We start from the raw sequence: 23,940 nt of genomic DNA on the forward strand, positions 1-23,940 counted from the left end.
TTCATAACAGGGCAATCTTAGGCAAGTTATTTCACTTTAGTTTCTGCAATGTAAAATAAGAATAATAATTGTAGCAACTTCATAGTTAGAAAAGTGCTTGCTTTTTAAAGTATCCTTAAAGGATCTGTGAATAAAGATCCTTTATAAATAAAGTCCAAGAAGATGAAGGGGAAGTAACTATGAGGTGGATCTCTCGAATATAATGGGAAAAGAGAATTTAAAAATGGCCAAAGATGTCAAATCCTGCCAATAGGACTGTCTTTTAGCAATTAGTGACTTACCAAGTACAATTTATGTAGAATGGGATAAGCTAAACTGAAAGTTTGGAAGAGTGAATAGGGGTCAACTCTGACATGCCTTTTCCTCCCGTTTAACTTTAAATGTCTCAACCCCTCGAAGCTGCCTTTAAGCACAGCGAGTTATGGATCTTATTCCACGGTTTGTCCAATTAAGTCCATCCACGCAATAGGATGATATGTAGCATCAGGTTACCTTTAACTCCGCTACCTTTGTGCCTTGCACGTCATAGGTGATGGATAAAAGTAACTGATGATTACAGGGGCTTCTACAGAGACCCTAATTCGTGTTATTTGGTATAAACCGCTCAGAGTCACGCTCAGATCACTATTCCTTCCATGACGGCTTCAAGGAGTGTCATTCCCACCGCGGCCACAAGGTGGGGACAGCCTCTTGCTCTGGGACGTCAGGTCACGACCCCGGAAGCACATCCTCCACCTTGTTTTTAGCAGACATGGCGGCCTCCACAGCTCGAGCAATGCTGTTCCCGGCTGTGCGGCGGCAGCTCTGCGGTTTCGCCGAGAGGCTCCGGGTCAGAGGCACCGCCGGGCGGGTGAGCATCCCTCCACTGGTTTGGGCTCCGCACTGGGCCTCTTCCCCCGGATCCGGTGCGGCGGACCTGAGCGTCGACGCAACGGATCCCAACGGCCGGCCTGTCGGGGACCCGCGGGGGCCGGGCGGGCTGCGGACATCCGCCGCGTGACCCGCCGAGACCGGGGGAGGATGCGGGCTTCGGCCCCTCTCCCCAGCTTCCGAGGAGTCATTATAAACAGTGCATGTTGACCACTCAAAACGTAGTGGTTGGAAATTGCGGGAAAGTGAAAAGTGAAGTAGTTATTGCCCCAGAGTTCTATTTTTTGTCAGAGACTTGAGCTTCATCCTCACCTGGGCTTCCCATTGATGTGGTGAAAGTAAAATTTTGTCAGCATTTGATTTTTCTCATGAGAGCCTCTAACTTTCTCTAAGGGATACGTGTATGGGACTTTAACATACGTATAAAGCGAAAGAAAAACTGAAAGGCGTTAGTCCATAGTTAACAAGCTAGTCAGCTAAAGTGTATTTTGAGCATTGGACCATCTTTCTATTCTCTTTCAACCCGTTTCAAAACTTGTTGCTTTTCTTGAACAATGAAAACCGGTCCCATTTTTGCCTTTTCTCTTTCCTTTTTTCTTGACTTTTTAACCCTCTGCGTGTTTTCTCCGTAATGAATGTTTAACATTTCCTGGAGCGGTATTAAAATAAGGTCAGTTTATCTATGGGTAGTGTAATTCCATCATCCCTAAGTGAAGGGCATGTTTATTATAATGTTGCTGGCTTTAGGACAGTGGTTGGTGAAGGAAGTTTCTAAGCCAGGCAAACCAGTGGAGAGATTATTTTATACAGAGAGTTGATTTGAGATAGATTGGTTTTCTAATTGACATTTAACAGAACATTAATAATATGCTTTGCTGCTTCTCTTCCACTCCTTACCCTCAACCAGCCATTGTATTTTGGAGGGAACAGATTGAGAAGTACACAGGCTGCTACACAAGTTGTTCTGAATGTTCCTGAAACACGAGTGACACGTTTGGAAAATGGACTCAGAGTGGCTTCTGAAGACTCCGGGCTCTCAACATGCACAGTAAGTGATTCAGGCAACCTTCTCTGGGTGATCTCTCATTTAAGAGACAGCAAATTGGTGATCTTCTTTCATAGGCTGGTGGTTCAAAAATGGTGGCAGTAATTTTGCCTTGACAGGTTTCTGTGAGTTGTGAATCTTTGTCCAGTGAAGCTTAGTTACTGGGTGCATGTGTAGCCTGTTTTATGTCTGCATCTAGTTCTTGTAGCCTGTTATTTATTATTGTAATATTTGTGATAATGAAAGAGGTATATTTGCTGGGCTACCCTGTGCCGTGTGTTTTTATACACATTGTCTTATTTGATCTTTAAACCAATTCTTTGGGCCAGGTGTGGTGGCTCAGGCCTGTAATCCTAGCACTCTGGGAGGCCGAGGTGGGAGGATTGCTTGAGCTCAAGAGTTGGAGATGGGCGGCGCCTGTGGCTCAGTCAGTAAGGCGCCGGCCCCATATACCGAGGGTGGCGGGTTCAAGCCCGGCCCCGGCCAAACTGCAACCAAAAAAAAATAGCCGGGCGTTGTGGCGGGCGCCTGTAGTCCCAGCTACTCGGGAGGCTGAGGCAAGAGAATCGCTTAAGCCCAGGAGTTGGAGGTTGCTGTGAGCTGTGTGAGGCCACGGCACTCTACTGAGGGCCATAAAGTGAGACTCTGTCTCTACAAAAAAAAAAAAAAAGAGTTGGAGGTGAGTGAGACCCTGTCTCTAAAAATAGCTGGGCATGGCTCAACAACAATAGCTCAGAGGTTAGGGTGCCATCCACATACACTAGAGCTGGCAGATTGGAACTTGGTCTGTGCCTGCCAAACAACAACAACAACAAAATAGCCAGGTTGGGTGGTGCCTGTGGCTCAAAGGAATAGGGCACCAGCCCCATATACCAGAGGTGGTGGGTTCAAACCCAGTCCCAGCCAAAAAAAAAAAAACTGCAAAAAAAAAAAAAAGTAATAATAATAATAGCCAGGCGTTGTGGCAGGCACCTGTAATCCCAGCTGCTTGGGAGGCTGAGGCAAGAGAATCGCTTAAGCCCAAGAGTTGGAGGTTGCTGTGAGCTGTGATGCCACGGCCTTTACCAAGGGCAGCATAGTGAAACTTTTGTCTCAAAAAAAAAAGCTGGGCCTCATGGCACAGGTCTTTAACCCCAGCTACTTTGGAGGCTGAGGCAAGAGTGTTAATGAACCCAAAGGGGAGTTCACTATTGCTGGCTGCACATGAAGCCAGTTCTGAGACAAGGAGGATTGTCAAGGAGGAAAGGATTTATTCTAGAAGAAGCTTCAACTGAGAGGGAGGGCCCAAGCCACCTGAAATCCACTCCCAGATTAGCAGGGTTAAGGGGTTTTATGGTGGTGAACATGAATAATGCATGGAAGGAGTGTATCCCTTTGTATGTTTGGGGTGGAGTGCAAGGCATGTAAGCACAGTTAGGAACCATGCTAGTTCATACATCCCATAAACAGAAAATGGTGGGCAAATCCCTCCCCAGGGTGGGAATGTTAGTATTATAATGAGCTATGTGTTAATATTATTCATTCTTTCAGCCTTGTGCTCAGGCTCAGTGGCTCTTGGTCACAATTCGCAGTGGTGTTTTTCTTTTTTTTTTTTTGTGACTTTTAGCTGGGGCTGGGTTTGAACCCACCACCTCCGGCATATGGGACTGGCACCCTACTCCTTGAGCCACAGGCGCCGCCCTTTTCTTTTTTTTTTTTTTTTTTTTATTAAATCATAGCTGTGTACATTGATATGATCATGGGGCATCATTCACTAGCTTCACAGACCGTTTACCAAGTTTCACATAAATACCCTTGTAAGATGCACCATGGTGTAATCCCACAAATCCCCTTCCCTCTACCCATCTCCCCCCTCCCTCCCCTCTTGTTTTTCTTATCTTGACTTTCTCCGGACATTCTAGTAGAGTAAATCCCTATAGTTATCTCAGTGCTGCAAGGAGGTTCTTCTGTTTCCTGGAAAAAACTCAAAGCAATTGTATCAGTGTACATAAATACAAAGTTCTGTCACCAATTTGTACTGAGACCTCTCTGTCTCCTCTGCTTTTTCTTTTTTTTGCAGTTTTTTTTTTGGCTGGGGCTGGGTTTGAACCCACCACCTCCAGCATATGGGGCCGGCGCCCTACCCCTTTGAGCCACAGGTGCTGCCCTCCTCTGCTTTTTCTAAGAGTGCCGTTGCTAGGCCACTGGAGCTGAGATAACACTCATTGTTTCATCCCTGTCTAGTCAAGGCCACTTAGCTGCCTGCTTCAGTTCTGATGTGAACACTAGAAACTCCTTTAGAGAATGTAAAATTTCATTATGAAACTTGTCACAAAAGGATCACTTGAGCCCAAGAGGTTGCTGTTGAGATATGACGCCATGGCACTCCACCCATGTGACAAAGTGGGTAGAGTGGGTAACAAAGTGAGACTCTTATCTAAAAAAAAAAATTCTTTGTAGGTCTGGTGTGGTGGCTCATGCCTGTAATCCTAGCACTCTGGAGGCTGACATGGGTGGATTGCTTGAGCTCAGAAGTTTGAGACCAGCCTGAGCAAGAGTGAGACCCCCATCTCTACTAAAAAAGTAGAAAAAAAATAATAAAAAACTAGCTAGGCATTGCGGTGGATGTCTATAGTCCCATATACTCAGGAGGCTGAGGCAAGAGGATTGCTTAAGCCCAAGAGTCTGAGGTTGCTGTGAGCTATGACGCCAGGGCACTCTAGCCAGGGCGACAGAGTGAGAATCTGTCTCAACAAAACAAAACAAAACAAAACAATTCTTTGTAGTAGACATCATCACTCCTGTTTTATAGTTTAGGAAGTAGGTTCAGAGTTAAATGATTTTGTTCAGGGCCACTCTGCTGATACATGACAGAGCCAAGATTTGAACCTAAGTTTTCTTAAAATCTCTGATGTTCTGGGCGGCGCCTGTGGCTCAAGGAGTAGGGCGCCGGTCCCATATGCCAGAGGTGGCGGGTTCAAACCTAGCCCTGGCCAAAAACCAAAAAAAAAAAAAAAGAAAGAAATAAAATCTCTGATGTTCTTTATACCACTACAGTTACTAACTTATGTAGTAATGAGTTGGGCTAAGAATTTGGATCCTCAGTGAAGCTGGCAGGTAGCCTAATGTAGCCCAGCGTAGCTCCCAGCAGTAGCCTAATGATCAAAATTTTAAAATCTGATTGTTCAGTTATTAACTGTCAATTCACTCAGGTAAAAAAAAAAAAAAAAAAACCTTAGTATTAAGACCAGAAAGCATTTGATTGTTCACAGTTATTAACTGTCAGTTCCCTCAGGTTAAAAAAAACCCTTAGTATTAAGACCAGAAAGCATTTGTAATAAAAAGGAAAAAAACTGACCTCCTCACCCCACAAGAACAGTTTACTTTATTTTCTTTGATTACATTAAGGTTGGACTCTGGATCGATGCTGGAAGTCGATATGAAAATGAGAAGAATAATGGAACAGCTCACTTTCTAGAGCATATGGCTTTCAAGGCAAGTTGTAAGACTTTTTTACAATGCCTTCTCTTTAAGAAGTAGTACAAAATCTCATTCTTTAAAGGCAAGGAGATACAATGTTTATACTATGAAAATACAAAAGAAAAAGGCAATGAAAGCTAATTCTATAATATAGGATGTTTTATTTTTATTTTTTCAGGACTATACCTGAAATAATTACTGATAATTGCTTTTTAAAGTTGAAACAATAAGGATCATCTGAATGTATATACTATTTCTGAAGCCTGATGTACTTTAGAAACCAAATTGAACCCTATATGGAACTCATATATTTGCTTATGTCCTCCATATTCATTATCTGAACTAGTTAGAGTAGATGAAGGGCAAAGGAAGGTATCATAATTTGTTTTCCTTTTTTCATTTCAAGGGCACCAAAAAGAGATCTCAGCTGGATCTAGAACTTGAGATTGAAAATATGGGTGCTCATCTTAACGCCTATACCTCCAGAGAGCAGACTGTGTATTACGCCAAAGCATTCTCTAAAGACTTGCCCAGAGGTATTTTTATTTATACTGTAGATAATGTAGTTTTCACGAAGATTCAGAGGTAAATCAGTATTATTTCTATGGCTTTTTTTTTTTTTTTTTTTTTTTGAGACAATGTCTCACTTTGTTGCCCTCAGTCAAGTGCTGTGGTGAAATAGCTCATAGCAACCTCAAATTCTTGGGCTCAAGTGATTCTCTTGCCTCAGCTTCCTGCATAGCTGGGATTATAGGCACCTGCCACAATACCTGGCTATTTTTTAGAGACGAGGTCTCACTCCTGCTCAGGCTATCCACCATCTCAGCCTCCCAGAGTGCTAGGGTTACGTGCATGAGCCACCACACCCAGCTAATTACTATGGTTTTTGTTATAAAAGAGTAAGTTTTAGAAATGTGAAAGAATGAAATCAAACCCCAGGCAAGGGTGGAGCTGATCTTACTTTTTCCCTCCAAATATGACAGATAATATCAAATATTTATGCAAACAGAATCCTAACACTTGATTTAAACCTACTTCTTCTAGAGCCATACCTGCGTAGTAAAATATTTATAATTGTTTTTATTCCTTATTTTTATCAAACTATTGGTCCTGAGCATACTTAGCAAATGTCTACTTATAAGATTATTGATGATTGTTTTTTATTTGTTTGTTTCTTTTTGAGACATAGTCTCACTATGTGGTCCTCAGTAGAGATGCTATGGCATTATAGCTCACAGCAACCTCAAGCTCCTGGGCTTAAGCGATTCCCTTGCCTCAGCCTCCCAAGTAGCTGGGACTGCAGGTGCCTACCCCAACGCCCGGCTATTTTTTGTTGTTGTTTAGCAGGCCTGGGGCAGGTTTGAACCCGCCAGCCTCGGTGTATGTGGCTGGCGCCCTGACCACTGAGCTATGGGTACTGAACCTGATGATTGTTTGTATAGCCATAAGATAAGGGTTATTTATTTTTTATTTTTATGGTGGTTTTTGGCTGGGGCTGGGTTTGAACCCGCCACCTCTGGCATATGGGGCCGGCATCCTACTCCTTTGAGCCCCAGGTGCTGCCCCTTATTTTTATTTTTTAAAATTAATTATTTTGATGGCATAGCATAGTATGTTGTGGTTCCCACATTTGTAGAGTGTACTGAATGTTTGAAATCAAAGTTATTACACAAGACATTTTCCCAGTGGAAGAAGTAATACCAAAATCTGGCAGTTTTAGAGCTAATTGATGAAGTTATTAATAGGCTTTCATTAGCAACAATTGAATGGCGCTTTACACAAGTACTTTTGTGTATGTATGATGCATTTGATTTGCATAGTAATCAGATTGCTGCTACTTTGCAGTTTTAGAAATTGAGGCATTGACTCTGACTTGCCCAGGATTGCATAGCTAGTAAGTAGCTTATTATGGGTGCACATGTATGTCTTCTGACCAGATTCATTTGCTTTATCAAAATAACAAAACAAAGGTGGCGCCTGTGGCTCAGTGAGTAGGGCGCCAGCCCCATATGCCGAGGGTGGCAGGTTCAAACCCAGCCTCAGCCAAACTGCAACAAAAAAATAGCCGGGTGTTGTGGCAGGTGCCTGTAGTCCCAGCTGCTTGGGTGCCTGAGGCAAGAGAATCATGTAAGCCCAAGGGTTAGAAGTTGCTGTGAGCCGTGTGACATCATGGCACTCTACCCGAGGGCGGTACAGTGAGACTCTGTCTCTACAAAAAAAAAAAAAACAAAATACACTCATCACCTGTAAATTAATACAATTAAAAATTTAATTTTTAATTAAAACCGACAGAAATGACAACAGTGAGTGGTGTGTTGGTTTCAATTATAAAAACCAATAGTAAGATTTTTAATCATTTCTTTAGAAAGATTTTTTGCTCCACTACTGGTTAGAGACCAAGAAAAAAGCATTAGGCCAGGCTTTTTTAAAGAGTTGTTCATTCTAGCCTACTCCCTTCCTTTATTTGCACACAGAACAGTAAGGAAAGCAAAAAAGAATAATAGAAAAAGAAAGGGAAGGGCTGGGCTTGATGGCTCACACTTGTAATCCTAGCGTTCTGGGAGGCCGAGGCCGGTGGTTTGCTTGAGCTCAGGAGTTTGAGACTAGCCTGAGCAAGAGCCAGACCCCACCCCTAAAAATAGCTGGGAGCTTGGCGCTTATAGCTCAGCAGCTAGGGCGCCAGCCACATACACGGAACTGGCAGTTTGGAACCCGGCCCGGGCCTGCCAAACAACAACTACAACAAAAATACAGCCGGACATTGTGGCTGGCACCTATAGTCTCAGCTACTTGGGAGGATGAAGCAAGAGAATCGTTTACACCCAAAAGTTTGAGGTAGCTGTGATGCCACAGTACTCTACCAAGGGTGACATAGTAAGATTCTGTCTCAAAAAAATGGTGTCGCTCAGTGTGTAGGGCACCGGCCCCATATACCAAGGGTGGCTGGTTTGAATCCAGCCTGGGCCTGCCAAACAATAATGACAACTACAACAAAGCTGGGCGTTGTGGTGGGCACTTGTAGTCCCAGCTACTTGGGAGGCTGAAGCAAGTGAATCGCTTAAGCCCAAGGGTTTGAGGTTGCTGTGAGACAATGGCACTCTAGTGAGGACAAAAAAGTAAGATTCTGTCTCAAAAAAAAAAATAAATAAATAAAAATAGCTGGAGGTTGTGGCTTGCACCTGTTATCCTGGTTGCTTGGGAGGCTGAGACAAGAGAATTGTTTGAGCCTAGGAGTTTGAGGTTGCTGTAAGCTGTGACGCCAGCCCTTGGGCACTCTACTTAGAAGCAACAAAGTGATACTCTGGGGCGGTGCCTGTGGCTCAGTCGGTAAGGCGCCGGCCCCATATACCGAGGGTGGCGGGTCAAACCCGGCCCCGGCCAAACTGCAACCAAAAAATAGCCGGGCGTTGTGGCAGGCGCCTGTAGTCCCAGCTACTTGGGAGGCTGAGTCAACGGAACCGCTTAAGCCCAGGAGTTGGAGGTTGCTGTGAGCTGTGTGAGGCCACGGCACTCTACTGAGGGCCATAGAGTGAGACTCTGTCTCTACAAAAAAAAAAGTGATACTCTGTCTCAAAAAAAAAGAAAAAGTAAGGGAGAAGTCCCTTTGGTATACCCTTGACAACCCCACACTTCTGGCGTGGAAGGACAGAGCCTCTGGAACAGTAGAGAGGCTTCCTTAAGAAATACAAATTAGAAGCCACTCCAACTTTGAGATTTACTGGGGATTTTAATCCCCTCATCTGGGTGAAGCTGTGTGTATAAGGTAAATCAGGCTAGTGATCTGAAAGTTTTTATTATCACCCATTCTTACTGTGAGAAACTTGATCACCCTCAATATGTATATATTTTTAAGTTCAGTTAAATACCTGTATTATTACTGTACTATCATATACAATTTGAAATATAAAGAAATAAAGGAGAGGGTGGCACCTGTGGCTCAACGGAGTAGGGCACTGGCCCCATGTACCAGAGGTGGCGGGTTCAAACCTGGCCTGGGCCAATAACTGCAAAAAAAAAAAAAAGAAAATTAGAATTAGACTAGCACCTGTGGCTCAAGCCACTAAGGCGCCAGCTACATACACCTGAGCTGGCGAGTTCAAATCCAGCCCACCAAACTACAATGACAGCTGCAACCAAAAAATAGCCGGGCGTTGTGGCAGGCACCTCTGGTCTCAGCTACTTGGGAGGCTGAGGCAAGAGAATCGCTTAAGCCCAGGGGTTGGAGGTTGTGAGCTGTAAAGACACGGCACTCTACCCAGGGCGATAGTTTGAGGCTCTGTCTCAAAAAAAGAAAAAAGATCTCACATTAAAACATAAATACTAGGAAATATAATGGGAAACCTTCATTTTGGAAACACTTCCACCTAAAGGAAGATCTTCACACAGGAATTCTTGTCCTCTCATCTGTGGGCTCTTTCTTTTTTTTTTTTTTGTAGAGACAGAGTCTCACTTTATGACCCTCGTAGAGTGCCGTGGCCTCACACAGCTCACAGCAACCTCCAACTCCTGGGCTTAAGCGATTCTCTTGCCTCAGCCTCCCGAGTAGCTGGGACTACAGGTGCCCGCCACAACACCCGGCAATTTTTTGTTGCAGTTTGGCTGGGGCCGGGTTCAAACCCACCACCCCCGTGAATGGGGCCAGCACCGTACTCACTGAGCCACAGGTACCGCCCGGTTTTATAGATTTCTTTCCCCTTTGGTCATGATCTTAGCCCCAGGTTACTATAACAGTTTGTTTTGTCATGTTCTTTTTTCTTTTTCTTTTTTTTTGAGACAGAGTCTCACTCTGTTGCCCTGGATAGACTGCCAGGGTGTCATAGCTCATAGCAACCTCAGACTCTTAGGCTCAACTGATCTTGCCTCAGCCTCCTGAGTAGCTGAAATTACAGGTGCCAGCCATAATGCCCAGTAATTTTTAGAGACAAGTGTCCCTCTTGCTGAGGCTGGTCTCGAACTCCTGAGCTCAAGCGATCCACCCACCTTGGCCTCCCAGAGTGCTAGGATTACAGACGTGAGCCACCATGCCTGGCCCGTTTTGTCGTGCTCTTAATACTTAAACACAATTGGTTCTGAGATAAGGTCCCTGAACGTGAATTTAAAACAAGGAACAATAGCTCCGTGCCCATAGCACAGTGGTTACAGTGCCAGCCACATACACCGAGGGTGGTGGGTTTGAACTTGGCTCGGGCCAGCTAAGTTTAGACTGCAACAAAAAAAAATCCAGGTGTTGTGGCGGGTGCCTGTAGCCCAGCTACTTGGAAGGCTGAGGCAAGAGAATCACTTAAACCCAAGAGTTTGAGGTTGCTGTGAGCTGTGATGCCACGAGGGTAACATAGACTCTGTCTCAAGAAAAAGCAAGGAACAAAATTATACGGTAGACTAAAAAAAGAAACTTAAGCCACATGTGATGATGCTGTAGTCCCATTTACTGTAGTCCCATCTACGAGGAGGCTGAGGCAGGAGGACAACTTGAGCCCAGGAGTTCAAGGCCAGCCTGGGCAACGTAGACTTCATCTCTCTCTTTTTCTTTTGGAGACAGACTTTCACTTTGTCACCCTTGGTAGAGTGCTGTGGCATCATAGCTCACAGCAACCTCAAACTCTTGGGCTCAGAGTTTCACTTTGTCACCCTTGGTAGCTGCTATGCTGTCATCCCTCACAGCAACCCCAAACTCTTGGACTCAAGTGATTCTTTTGCCTCAGCCTCCCACATAGCTAGGACTACAGGCGCCCGCCACAACTCCTGGCTATTTTTAGAGACAAGGTCTCACTGTGGCTCAGGCTGGTCTCAAACCTCTGAGCTCAGGCAATTCATCCGCCTTAACCTCCCAGAGTGCTAGGATTATAAGCATGGCTCACACTTATAATCCCAATACTCTCTGAGACCAAGGAGAAAAGATCCCCTGAGCTCATGAGTTCAAGACCAGCCTGAACTAGAGGGAGACCCTGTCTCTAAAAATAGCCAGGCATTGTGGCGAAACTAGAGGGAGACCCTATCTCTAAAAATAGCCAGGCATTGTGGTGAGCACATATAGTCCCAGCTACTCGGGAGGCTGAGGCAAGAAAATTGCTTGAGCCCAAGAGTCTGAGGTTGCTGTGAGCTGTGATGCCATGGCACTCTACCAGGGGTGACACAGTGAGACTCTGTCCCCAAGAAAAAAGATTTTAAGTTTATTTTATATTTAATAAAATTTAATTTATGATTATAACTATATACTAATTCTTCAAGAATAAATTTGGTTTTTCTTTTTGGAGATAGGATTTTTTCCAATAAAATTACTCAATAGTCTGATATGGCTTCCTTCATTTCACTTTTGGCTTTTTGCAAATTGAGGTGTGAGAAGACCAATTTCTAAGTGTTTCGTTGGGGGTACATTTTAGATTGTAATAATTCTTTGCCTCTGTGTCGCAGCCTTATTGCTGTGGGTAGTTGGATAGTGAATACTTGGATGATGTGAACCCTCTGTATATACATAGATGTTTTCAGGCTTTGTAGACAACTTTCTACTTTGTAATTTTTATATAGAACAGTATATATTAATATATTTCCACATCATTTTATTTATTTATTTATTTTGAGACAGATCCTTAAGCTGTCGCCCTGGGTAGAGTGCTGTGGCATCACATCTCACAGCAACTTCCAGCTCCTGGGCTCAAGCGATTCTCTTGCCTCTGCCTCCCAAGTAGCTGGGACTACAGGCGCCCGCCTCAACACCTGGCTAATTTTTGGTTGCAGCTGTTATTGTTTTTTGGTGGGTCCGGGCTGGATTCGAACCTGCCAGCTCAGGTGTATGTGGCTGGCGCCTTAGCTGCTTGAGCCACAGGCACTGAGCCTAAATTTCTTTATAAATTTTTTCTTTTTTTTTTTTTTAATTTGGCCGGGGCTGGGTTTGAACCCGCCACCTCCGGCATATGGGACCGGCGCCCTACCCGCTGAGCCACAGGCACCGCCCTTCTTTTTTTTTTTAAGGATTGAGTCTTACTCTGTTGCCCCAAGCTAGAATGCTGTAGTGTCACGCTAGCTCATAGCAACCCCAAATCCCGAGTAGCTAGGACTACCATGCCAGCCATAATACCCTACTACCTTTTTCTGTTCATTTGTTTATTTATTTATTTTTAGAGACAGAGTCTCATTTTGTCGCCCTCAGTAGAGTGCCATGGTGTCACAGCTCACAGCAACTTCCAGCTCTTGGGCTTAGGCGATTCTCTTGCCTCAGCACCCCCCGAGTAGCCTGTAGGGACTACAGGCGCCCACCACAATGCCCTGCTATCTCTTGTTGCAGTTTGGCTGGGGCTGGGTTCGAACCCGCCATCCTCGGTATATGGGACCAGCACTCTACTCACCGAGCCACAGGCGCTGCCCTGGTCTCGAACTCTTAAGAACAAGTGTTCCTTCCTGCCTCAGCCTCCCATAGTATTAGGATTATAGACATGAGCCAGTGAGTCCAGCCTACATCTTAAATTTTTTTTTTTTTTTTAAGACAGGGTCTCACTATGGTGCCGTCAGCAGAGTGCCTGATTGCTGTGGTGCCACAGCTCACAGCAACCTCAAACTCTTGGGCTTAAGTGTTTCTCTTATCTCAGCCTCCCAAATAGCTTGGACCTCTGGCGCCTACCACAATGCTTGGCTTTTTTTTTTGTTCTTGCAGTTGTTGTTTTAGCTGGCCCCGGCTGGGTTCAAAGCCACAAGCGTCAGTGTATGTGGCCGACACTACCCACTGAGCTACAGGCGCTGCCCCTTCATCTTAAATTTTAATATTGCCTATTTTATTTAAATATTGTCTTTTTAGGTATGTTAAATATGTGGAAAATTTTCTGAGATTAATATTATAGTGAGTATTGAGTATAATCAGTGTCATGGTTTCTGATGTTTAATAAATTTTAACAGTGAAAGTAAGATTCTTCTTTTTTTTTTTAAATCAGTCTTGCTCTGCAGCAGTGGCTTCATCATAGCTCACTATAATCTCAAACTCTGAAACTCCTGGGCTCAAGCGATCCTCTTGCCTCAGCCTCCCTCAGCTGGGAGTGTAGGTGTATGCGACATGACACCCAGCTAATTTTATATTGTTATTGTTTTACATTTTTCTACTTTTAGTAGAGACGGGGTCTCACTCTTGCTTAGGCTGGCCTTGAGCACCTGATCTCAAGTCATCTGCCTGCCTTGGCCTCCCAGAGTGCTGGGATTGTGTGAGCCACTATGCTCAGCCACATTTCTTATGTTTTGTTCTCAATTAGCTGTAGAAATTCTTGCTGATATAATACAAAATAGCACATTGGGAGAAGCAGAGATTGAACGTGAGCGTGGAGTAATCCTTAGAGAGATGCAGGAAGTTGAAACCAACTTACAAGAAGTTGTTTTTGATTATCTTCATGCCACGGCCTATCAAAATACTGCACTTGGACGGACCATTTTGGGACCAACTGAAAATATCAAGTAAGTATAATTCTTAGAAATTTTTTGTTGGGGGAATTTATGAGTTGTGAAAATTAACACTTATAAACTTTCAAAAAGTATGTTTCAATAGCCAGGCATTGTGGCAGTCACCTGTAGTCCTAACTACTTCGGAGGCTGAGGGAAGAGAATCACTTAAGTCCAAGAGTTTGAGGTTGCTGTGATGCCACAGCACCCTACTGAGGGCAACGTAGTGAGACTGTCTCAAAAAAAAAAAAAAAGAAAGTATGTTTCAAAAAGTCATGTTTTCCCCACTGATAACCTGAATGAAATTGTAGTAGCTATACTTTAGTCCTACCTAACTCCCAGGTTCTAGGCTTATAGCTGTGTCTTGAATTAACAAGGCTAATCTTTTTCTTTAAAGAAGTTGAAGTTCTTTGTTAATTTTTGCCTATATTATTTTGTACTGCATTTAACTTTTAGACTATCTTTTAAGTCCAAGTTTATTTTGCGTATGTTATGTAAAGATCTGTGCTTTTTTGTTTTCCTTTTATAATTGCTTTATTTATTCCACTTACAGATCTATAAATCGTAAGGATTTAGTTGATTATATAACTACGCATTATAAGGGGCCAAGAATAGTGCTTGCTGCTGCTGGAGGTTAGTCGATTTAAATATCTATAAATGTTTTAAACACAGTTGTTACAGTGGTGTGCTTACAGTTTGGTTCTGTTGGGAGTTGTCCTAAGGTTTTTTATTTATAGCGCAAATTACTGAACTGTTGTATGAAGGGAATGTGAAGCAGTGGAACCAGACTTTCCCTCTATTTTCTTTCTAGTGGGTTTCATTTCTAGAAAAACTTAATGCACTGTTCAATACATAGGTGTATATACATAGTAGAATTTACTTGTAAAAAAGGGGAAATAGGGAGGTGCCTGTGGCTCAAAGGAGTAGGCCACAGGCCCCATATGCCGGAGGTGGTGGGTTCAAACCCATCCCTGGCCAAAAACTGCAAAAAAAAAAGGAAATAAGTGAACTGGGAGACAATTATACCCGGAAGATAGTGTTCTACGGTTTGAGAATCTCTTGAGAATGTAAGTTATTTCTTGAGGATCATTTTCATCCTTGGTTAAGCATGGCATTCCTTTTTTGTTTTGCTCATTCACTTAATAGATCTAATCATTGAGAAAGGGAAGCACATAGGGGGCCATGAGAATGTGTAATGGGGATGCAGACATGCAGGTGGCACCGGTTTTCCTTGGGGGTTAAGTTTAAAGGCAGCGAATGAAAGACAATTCTGCCACATATTTAGGCAGTCTGCATGTAGGGAAAGAATACTTTCTAATTGGTTTCCAGCCTTCTCTTCTGTTTATTTAGAGCAGGAGTCCTCAAACTGCGGCCGCAGGCCACATGAGGCAGTGTTACTATATTTGTTCCCGTTTTGTTTTTTTACTTGAAAATAAGACATAGGCAGTGTACATAGGAATTTCACAGTTTTTTTTTTTAAACTATACTCTGGCCCTCCAATGGTCTGAGGGACAGTGAATTGGCCCCCTGTTTAAAAAGATTGAGGATGCCTGATTTAGAGCAAAGTGAAGATAGATGAATATTTTTTTGTGTTCTTGTAAATATAATTTTTCTTTCTTCAAAATTACAATAAATTAAAATTCTACTTGCTGTGGGTAGATTTCTGAGCTAATTAACTGGGGTTGGTGGTAATGGAAAAGACAAAAGTGAGGGTGAAATACCTTGAACGTTATTCGTTGTGGCTCCTGGCTAAATAGGTACCTTTGTATGGCAGGCAGTGAGCTCTAAAATTCTCTTGAGTGACATTGTTTCTAAAATGACTGGTCCTGATTGGGGCTTAAAGATTTGAAACTGACGTTGAAATGGGAAGAGAAGCTTTGTTACACGAGGCCAGAACAACCAAGCTATTTGAGATCTCGCTGGCTTGGTAGCATATGTACACAATGAGTTCCATTTTGGTTCACGGGTTTATTTTGACATTGCTGAAGTTAGGGTATTTTACAGTTACAGGCTATTTATAGGCCATTTTAATGGCCTGTCATAGATTAGTTTTTTATCTTATTGGTACATAAATGATGATGTGCCTTATAAATGGTGAAATTGAGTGAGTGAAATAGGCCAGTTTAAGACTCTGCTGACCTCAGTTTTTGTCTTGGATCGTTGGTTCATTTTTTTAAAAATGGCAGGTTACATTGTTTTAAAAATGGCAGGTTACTCTGTCTTTTACATCGGTATAAGTAGAGGTGGTGTTGGAGCAGGAGCTTATCTGGCACATCCAGCCAGGAGGGTTAGTAGGTGAAGATAATAAAAGAGTGGAAGCCACTGTATCAGATACTGAAAAAGAACTGTGCATGTTTACTTTTTCACATGTGCTTCTGGCAAGTGTTTTGTCACCCTCTAGATTGACCAAGGTGCTGTCCTCATAGTGATTCTGCAAATAATGTACTATCACACAGTCTTGTTTTACACCACAAATTTGTTTGGAAAATGTGGATGAGGGCCGGGCGTGGTGGTTCCTGCCTGTAATCCCAGCATTCTGAGAGGCTGAGGTGGGTAGACCACCTGAGCTCAAAAGTTTGAGACCAACCTGAGCAGACCCCATCTCTAAAAATAGTCAGATGGGCTTGGTGCCTGTAGCTCAGCGGCTAGGGCAGCTACTTGGGAAGCTGAGGCAGGAGAATCACTTGAGCCCAAGAATTTGAGGTTGCTGTAAGCTGTGATTTTACAGCACTCTACTGAGGGTGACAAAGTGAGACTCTTGTCTCAAAAAAAAAAAGAAAAGAAAAGAAAAAATGTGGGGCGGCGCCTGTGGCTCAGTCGGTAGGGCACCGGCTCCATATACTGAGGGTGGCGGGTTCAAACCCGGCCCCGGCTGAACTGCAAACCAAAAAATAGCTGGGCGTTGTGGCGGGCGCCTGTAGTCCCAGCTACCTGGGAGGCTGAGGCAGGAGAATCACTTAAGCCCAGGAGTTGGAGGTTGCTGTGAGCTGTGTGATGCCATGGCGCTCTACCGAGGGTGATAAAGTGAGACTCTGTCTCTACAAAAAAAAAAAAAAAAAAAATTAAAAATGTGGATGTAAGCCATGCTTTTATATTCTTATAGAAAGTTTAATTCAAAGAAACTATATGGCAGTCTATTGTTAATGCCTTTGTTTTTATAAATTTTTTATAAACTTATTTGGGTGCCAAGTTTAGCTAGTAGTGAGCATTTGGCTAGCTATGGATGTATTCAGAAATGCAGAGGACAGTTTTGTTCTTAATCTATTTGGGTGCCAAGTTTAGCTAGTAGTGAGCATTTGGCTAGCTATGGATGTATTCAGAAATGCAGAGGACAGTTTTGTTCCTGAGTTCTGTGGCAGATCTCAGAGAATGAAGCATATTTGTATATCCAGTTTTCTTTAGATGAGATAGAACCTCATATTTGTATTTTCTACTTCAAAAATAATTTACTGAAAATTGGCTTTTTTTGCTAGTTTGTATTCTAGAATTTTTTACAATTTAATATAACATTTTGTATGAAGAGTGATATTTTCAAGCTCTTATTATCTTCAGCTGTGAATACTTGGTCTGTTGATGAAAACTGTTAATCACTTTTGAAAATTTGAAAGCTGTAGAAGCCCAATCTTCACAACACTGAGGAAGTAAGTGTGCTGTGTGAGCTTCCTTTTAATATTAGTTAATGGCTTTTAGTGAATGCACATATTTCATGTATAATGTACATTCTACTACCTACAGTTTACTATAAACTGTACTGCTGATAGATGTGAAAATATTTTCCTTTAATTTAGGTGTTTCCCATGATGAGCTGCTTGAGTTAGCAAAGTTTCATTTTGGTGACTCTTTATGCACACACAAAGGAGAAATACCAGCTCTGCCTCCCTGCAAATTCACAGGAAGTGAGGTAGGGCTAGTTCCCTAGCATTTATTTAGCCTTGGGGTTTTTGTTTTGTGTTTATATGTAAACAAAATGTGCATATTTCCAATAAGAATAAAATGTAAGAAGTCAAAACATTAAATTAAAACATAGAAAAAGGGAAAAGGATATTCATTTGCTTACAATCCTTCCTATCCCATGTTGTGTAGTCACCTGTTTTTCTTTGCTAAGGAAGCATGGTTTTAAGAGCAGCGTTATTTGCTGCTTCTTTGGCATAATAGCCCTTTATATATAATTATAAGATGTAAAAGTAATCTTTTAATTAAAAGCCCCCCAAATTCTGGACTTTCACATTAGGTTACTCTTGGCTAAGTTCTTGTGCAGAATACATATCTGGGGGTAGCTGTTAGAGCTAGAACTTGCCAGGGCGTCTGCCACTTGTCACTGTATCTTTAAGCCTATTATGGGCTTAGTTTGCCACATTAAGGATGATCAAAGGAAAGAGGTTTGATGTTGGCACCTGCATAGAATTATAGCACTAGCTGTACAAAAATAAACATGTAATGTCAATATTAGTTTAAATTTAGGTAAAGATTTAGTTGGTCAGATACAAAAGATTGATTTCTAGCCTCAGTGCACATAGCACAGTGGTTATAGCGCCAGCCACATACACCAAAGTTGGCAGGTTTGAACTCATCCCGGGCCAGCTAACCAGCAGTTACAGTTGCAGCAAAAAAAAAGCCAGGCATTATGGCAGGTGCCTGTAGTCCCAGCTACTTGGGAGGCTGAGGCAAGAGAATTGCTTGAGCCCAAGAGTTTTGAGGTTGCTGTGAGCTGTGATGCAACAGCTCACATAGTGAGCGACATAGTGAGACTCTGTCTCAAAAAAAAGATTGATTTCTACCAGTAAGATACTGGAAATTTTCATCCAGGTAAACAGACTGGTGGCTTTCTGTAGCATTTCAATTGGAAGTCCTTTGGTTAATGTAATTTTTCCTTAATTCATTACATTCTTCAAAAATAAACTATACGATGGAATGAAGCCTGATAGTTTAAAAACAAAATAAGAGTCCTAGTGAGTTTAAACTTTGCAATTAATGGGACTGGTGAATTTCTTCCTTTATTGATAAACCTGTTATATAGTGGTAATTTTAACTAAATTTGTTTCTTTAACTAGATTCGGGTGAGAGATGACAAGATGCCTTTGGCACACCTTGCAATAGCTGTTGAAGCTGTTGGTTGGTCACATCCTGATACAATCTGCCTCATGGTTGCAAATACACTGATTGGCAACTGGGATCGCTCTTTTGGAGGAGGAATGGTAAATGATTTTAAAGTAATTTCCTATAATAATTGGAAGATTTTTATGTTTTTCTAAATCTAAGTTCTTTTTTTTTGTAGAGACAGAGTCTCACTTTACCACCCTCAGTAGAGTGCCATGACATCTCACGGCTCACAGCAACCTCCAGCTCTTGGGCTTAGGCGATTCTCTTGCCTCAGCCACCTGAGCAGCTGGGACTAAAGGCACCCGCCACAGCACCTGGCTATTTTTTGGTTGCAGTTTGGCCGGGGCCGGGTTTGAACCTGTATATGGGGCAGCGCCCTACTCACTGAACCACAGTTGCCTTAAATCTAAGTTTTTTATAAGAATCTCCTCCCCCCAATGTGGCAAAATAAAGCTTTGTACTATGAGTTTTGACTTAAAATATAAACTGATCCTGGATTGCATGTGGGCCAGAAAAAGATCATTTTGTTTTTCTTTGCCACAAAGTTTATGAGTGTGATAATTGGGAAAATTTGAATAAGAATTTAATAATACTACATCATTTTTAATATCTTAATTTAAAAAGTACAGTAGACCCCATGTAGCTGTTAAGTTTTTTTTTTTTTTTTCTGTAGAGACAGAGTTTCACTTTATCGCCCTTGGTAGAGTGCCGTGGCCTCACACAGCTCACAGCAACCTCCAACTCCTGGGCTTAAGTGATTCTCTTGCCTCAGCCTCAGCTGTTAAGTTTTGCATCTGTGGATTCAACCAACCACAAATGGAAAATATTTGCATCTGTAATGAACATGTGCAGACTTTTTTTGGTCATTATTCTCCAAACAATACAGTATAATGATTGTTTGCACAGCATTTCCATAGTGTAGGTATTATACGTAATCTAGAGGTGATTTAAAGCACATGGGAGGATATGCACAGCTTAAATGCAAATACCACACTATGTAAGGGAGTTGAGCATCTGTGGATTTTGGTATCTAATGGGAGTCTGAGAACCAATCCCTCCAAGGTGATGTAAGAAAGTTAACTTTCTTGTTTTTCAGATGTACACAACAACATAGGGGAAGAAGCATCATATCTGTAACTGACAGTTCAAAAAACATGTAAAGATGATGATAGAGCAAACATAGTAAAATGATTACAGTTGTTAAGGGAATTTAGATAGAGAATTCTTTGTACTATTTTTGCAACTCTTCTATAAGTGAAATTATTTCAAAATATGGTGTGTATAAATTTCTATACTCATAGATTTCTTCAAAGTACATTGTATCTAAATGTGTTAGGCTTCACATGTAATATTTCATATCTTTATGCACACATAGCCAAGAGCCCTACAATTGGGTGATAATAGTATTTTTAAGAAATAGATACAGCAGCTACATTTAGTACCAGGATTCACTGCTTCTATACACAGTGAACTTCTCCAGGTGTTGCAGTGGGCCAGTGTAATAAGCATAATTCTTCATCTCATTGAATTTTAACTTTATTGTGATTTGCTATATAAAACTGGGCAACTTAAGGACATTGAGTTTGTTGCATCTCATTGTTCTTGGTATTTTGCACATGTATACTGACAATACTCTTCAACTATTTTTTTTCCTTTATAGAATTTATCTAGCAAGTTGGCCCAGCTTACTTGTCATGGCAGTCTCTGCCATAGCTTCCAGTCTTTCAATACTTCTTACACAGATACAGGATTATGGGGACTCTATATGGTTTGTGAACCAGCCACAGTTGCAGATATGCTACATGTTGTTCAAAAAGAATGGTGAGAAAATAGCTTTAAGTAATTTAAATTTTGCTTAGAATTTGAATTTTAGGCTAATTTCCCCTTTATACCTTATGGTAATTTTAGCTTTTAATTAAGAGAACTAGGCTAAGCAGTAGCAATGCTCACCGTGTTTTTAAGGATCACAAGATACTTTTTAAGTCTCATGTGAAGTTGAATTATACTATGGAAAGTTTTAATGTTTCAGAAGCAGGTACTTCAGAAAGACGATCCTAAAAGTTTAAAAGTTAACTGGAGTGCTCGCTTCGGCAGCACATATACTAAAATTGGAACGATACAGAGAAGATTAGCATGGCCCCTGCGCAAGGATGACACGCAAATTCGTGAAGCGTTCCATATTTTTAAAAGAAAAAAAAAGTTAACTGGAAGTTGTTCAAAAAATATCTCTGAAAGTAATGTGGCTTGGAAAGGCAGTTTTATGGAGGTAAATCTGAAGTTGCCATTGCTAAAAGAAAAAAGTTTTAATGAAAAACCAGTATATTAGGGCGGCGCCTGTGGCTCAGTCGGTAGGGCGCTGGCCTCATATACCGAGGGTGATGGGTTCAAACCCGGCCCTGGCCAAACTGCAACCAAAAAATAGCCGGGCGTTGTGGCGGGCGCCTGTAGTCCCAGCTGCTTGGGAGGCTGAGGCAAGAGAATCGCTTCAGCCCAGGAGTTGGAGGTTGCTGTGAGCTGTGTGAGGCCACGGCACTCTACCGAGGGCCATAAAGTGAGACTCTGTCTCTACAAAAAAAAAACAAAACAAAAAACCAGTAAATTAAAAGTCAGTATGAGGATGAACTATTCATAGCTTCTTGGAAAATTTGTTTAGTTCTGGTTCCATTCCTCCACTCTTAAGTTGCTTATATCTCTAAATCTAACTGGGATGTAATTATTAATTTAACTATAATGTTTAAGTTAGACTCAACTGATCATTCTGAGAAAATGAAGGACCCATAGACCTAACCCCTATTATACATTCAGACCCATTCATGAAGTCTCAAGACACTTATAGCATTTCTCAAAATGTGGTCAGCCTAATTGTATTGAACTTTTGTCTGCTAATGAATAATTAGACAAATTTGTGTATACTATTTGTTGAAAAAGTACTAAGATAAGTAAATCAGTATTTTAGCTTTTGTTAAGCATTGAGATTGTTTTTAAATTAAAAACAATCAGTTGTATGTTGTGAATATACAGAATATAGCATTATTTCTTTTCTTTTTTTTTTTTTTTTTTTTTGTAGAGACAGAGTCTCACTTTATGGCCCTCGGTAGAGTGCCGTGGCATCACACAGCTCACAGCAACCTCCAACTCCTGGGCTTAGCAATTCTCTTGCCTCAGCCTCCCGAGTAGCTGGGACTACAGGCGCCCGCCACAACGCCCAGCTATTTTTTTTTTGGTTGCAGTTCAGCGGGGGCTGGGTTTGAACCTGCCACCCTCGGTATATGGGGCTGGCACCTTACCGACTGAGCCACAGGCACCGCCCTAGAATATAGCATTATTTTTTTAAGTCATTAAACTGATAAAAAAACAACCTTTTCTAACTACTGGATGATACTATTTTTCCAAATGCTTTTTAGGATGCGTCTCTGTACAAGTGTCACTGAAAGTGAAGTTGCACGAGCCAGAAATCTTTTGAAAACAAACATGTTGTTGCAGCTTGATGGTAAGATTAAAGACATGGTGCTGTTTTTATATGGTTGATCTGTTTTTCAGTACTTAGATTTTCCTTTTCTTTAAACAGGTTCAACTCCAATATGTGAAGATATTGGTAGGCAAATGTTATGCTATAATAGAAGGATTCCCATCCCTGAGCTTGAAGCACGAATTGATGTAAGTAGTCCTTAGATACTACCAGATTGCATGTAAAAAGATCCTTGGTAAAGGTTACAAAAGCTTAAAATAAGCTAGGTACAGTGTCTCGTGCCGAGGTGAGAGTGTCACTTGAGCTCAGGAGCATGAGATCAGCCTGAGTAAGAGCAGGACTGCAGGGCCCCATCTCTGGGGCTTTTAAAAATAAAAACCCCAAAACAAAACTCCCCAAAAGCTTAAAATATTTTGCTTTAGTTTTTAAAAGTTCCAAGTATAGAAATAAAGCTCTGAATGATAGTATCTCCCTTATTTCAGGCTGTGAATGCTGAGATAATTCGGGAAGTATGTACCAAATATATTTATGATAAGAGTCCAGCTATTGCTGCCGTTGGTAAGCCTAGCTCCTTTTCTTCTATGTAGAAAGTTGGCCAAGTACTTTTCATTTAATTCAGTTTTTTTAACTGTCTTTTTAATCCTTAGGTCCTGTTGAGCAACTACCAGATTTTAACCAGATTCGCACTAACATGCGTTGGCTTCGTGAATAAAATGCTCCTATATCAAAATATTTTGAACACATATATATTTATAAAACTAAGAGACTTGTACATTTTATCAATCCTTAAAGAAAAAAACATACATATCCGGAAATCGGCATGAAATACTGTCATAAAGGTAACACTACCACTGTAAAGGTAGTTTTATATAATGGTCAATCTTTGTGCTCTGACAAATTACATTGGAGGAAGCATACTTACAAATTATTACCACAAGTATAATTTTAAGAATAAAAATTTGTACAGTATTCGTTTTTATTATAAAAATGCACACACAACAAAGATTGTCATGAAGTCATTTCTTGGCTCTACTTGCATTCAGCACTTGCTCCTGAGCAGCTTTCTTTGCCTTTACCATCTCGACAAGTTCCTAGGAAGAGAAAGGTATGATTTAAATTGAGAAGCTGTCAGACAGAGCTAGCTAGCATTTTGTGTGAATAGGTAAAAAATCCAAATCGGATGAATCTATAAACAAAGATCCTATTGACACTGTTGACATCGCTAACTGCCAGGGCTAGAAAGTTTGTAATAATAATGTGCCCCCTCGGGAGGAAAAGCAGAAAGAGGAATGGAGGGAGTGGGGTGGGGCCTTGGTGTGTGTCACACTTTATGGGGGCAAGACAGGATTGCAAGAGGGACTTTGCCTAACAATTGCAATCAGTGTAACCTGGCTTATTGTACCCTCAATGAATCCCCAACAATAAAAAAAAAAAATAATAATGTGCCCCCATTACTACTAGCATTGAATTAAGTATGCTAATGTATATTATTAACTAGGTAATATAATCAAAACATAGTAACAAGTTTAAATTGATTTAAATTTAATTTAATGATATTGTGATCTACAAACTCTAAATG

The 23,940-nt window shown here is 41.6% G+C and overlaps 2 protein-coding genes and 1 non-coding gene across 5 annotated transcripts in view; 2 read left to right on the forward strand and 1 right to left on the reverse strand.

Moving 5' to 3' along the window:
* Nucleotides 1-728: 728 nt before the first annotated feature.
* Nucleotides 729-23,940, forward strand: PMPCB (peptidase, mitochondrial processing subunit beta). Its single transcript, XM_053553955.1, has 13 exons — nucleotides 729-850; nucleotides 1,778-1,918; nucleotides 5,303-5,389; nucleotides 5,781-5,910; nucleotides 13,609-13,807; nucleotides 14,346-14,425; nucleotides 17,581-17,693; nucleotides 18,844-18,987; nucleotides 20,553-20,713; nucleotides 22,297-22,382; nucleotides 22,461-22,549; nucleotides 22,844-22,919; nucleotides 23,009-23,940. The coding sequence occupies exons 1-13, from the start codon at nucleotides 752-754 to the stop codon at nucleotides 23,071-23,073; spliced, it is 1,470 nt and encodes a 489-aa protein (XP_053409930.1). The 5' UTR covers nucleotides 729-751; the 3' UTR covers nucleotides 23,074-23,940.
* On the forward strand, nucleotides 20,971-21,077 carry LOC128560459 (U6 spliceosomal RNA). Its single transcript, XR_008372959.1, has one exon. It is a non-coding gene; the product is annotated as a U6 spliceosomal RNA (small nuclear RNA).
* The window catches only part of DNAJC2 (DnaJ heat shock protein family (Hsp40) member C2), a 39,445-nt gene continuing 38,828 nt past the window's right edge, over nucleotides 23,324-23,940 (reverse strand). For all 3 annotated transcript variants that reach the window (XM_053553953.1, XM_053553952.1, XM_053553954.1), the window contains one exon: nucleotides 23,324-23,452. In XM_053553953.1, coding sequence (XP_053409928.1) covers nucleotides 23,378-23,452 — 75 coding nt within the window. In that variant the 3' untranslated portion in view covers nucleotides 23,324-23,377. The remainder of the gene's footprint in view (nucleotides 23,453-23,940) is intronic.

The sequence above is a fragment of the Nycticebus coucang genome, chromosome 11, assembly GCF_027406575.1.
Source record: "Nycticebus coucang isolate mNycCou1 chromosome 11, mNycCou1.pri, whole genome shotgun sequence".
NCBI lineage: Eukaryota > Metazoa > Chordata > Mammalia > Primates > Lorisidae > Nycticebus > Nycticebus coucang.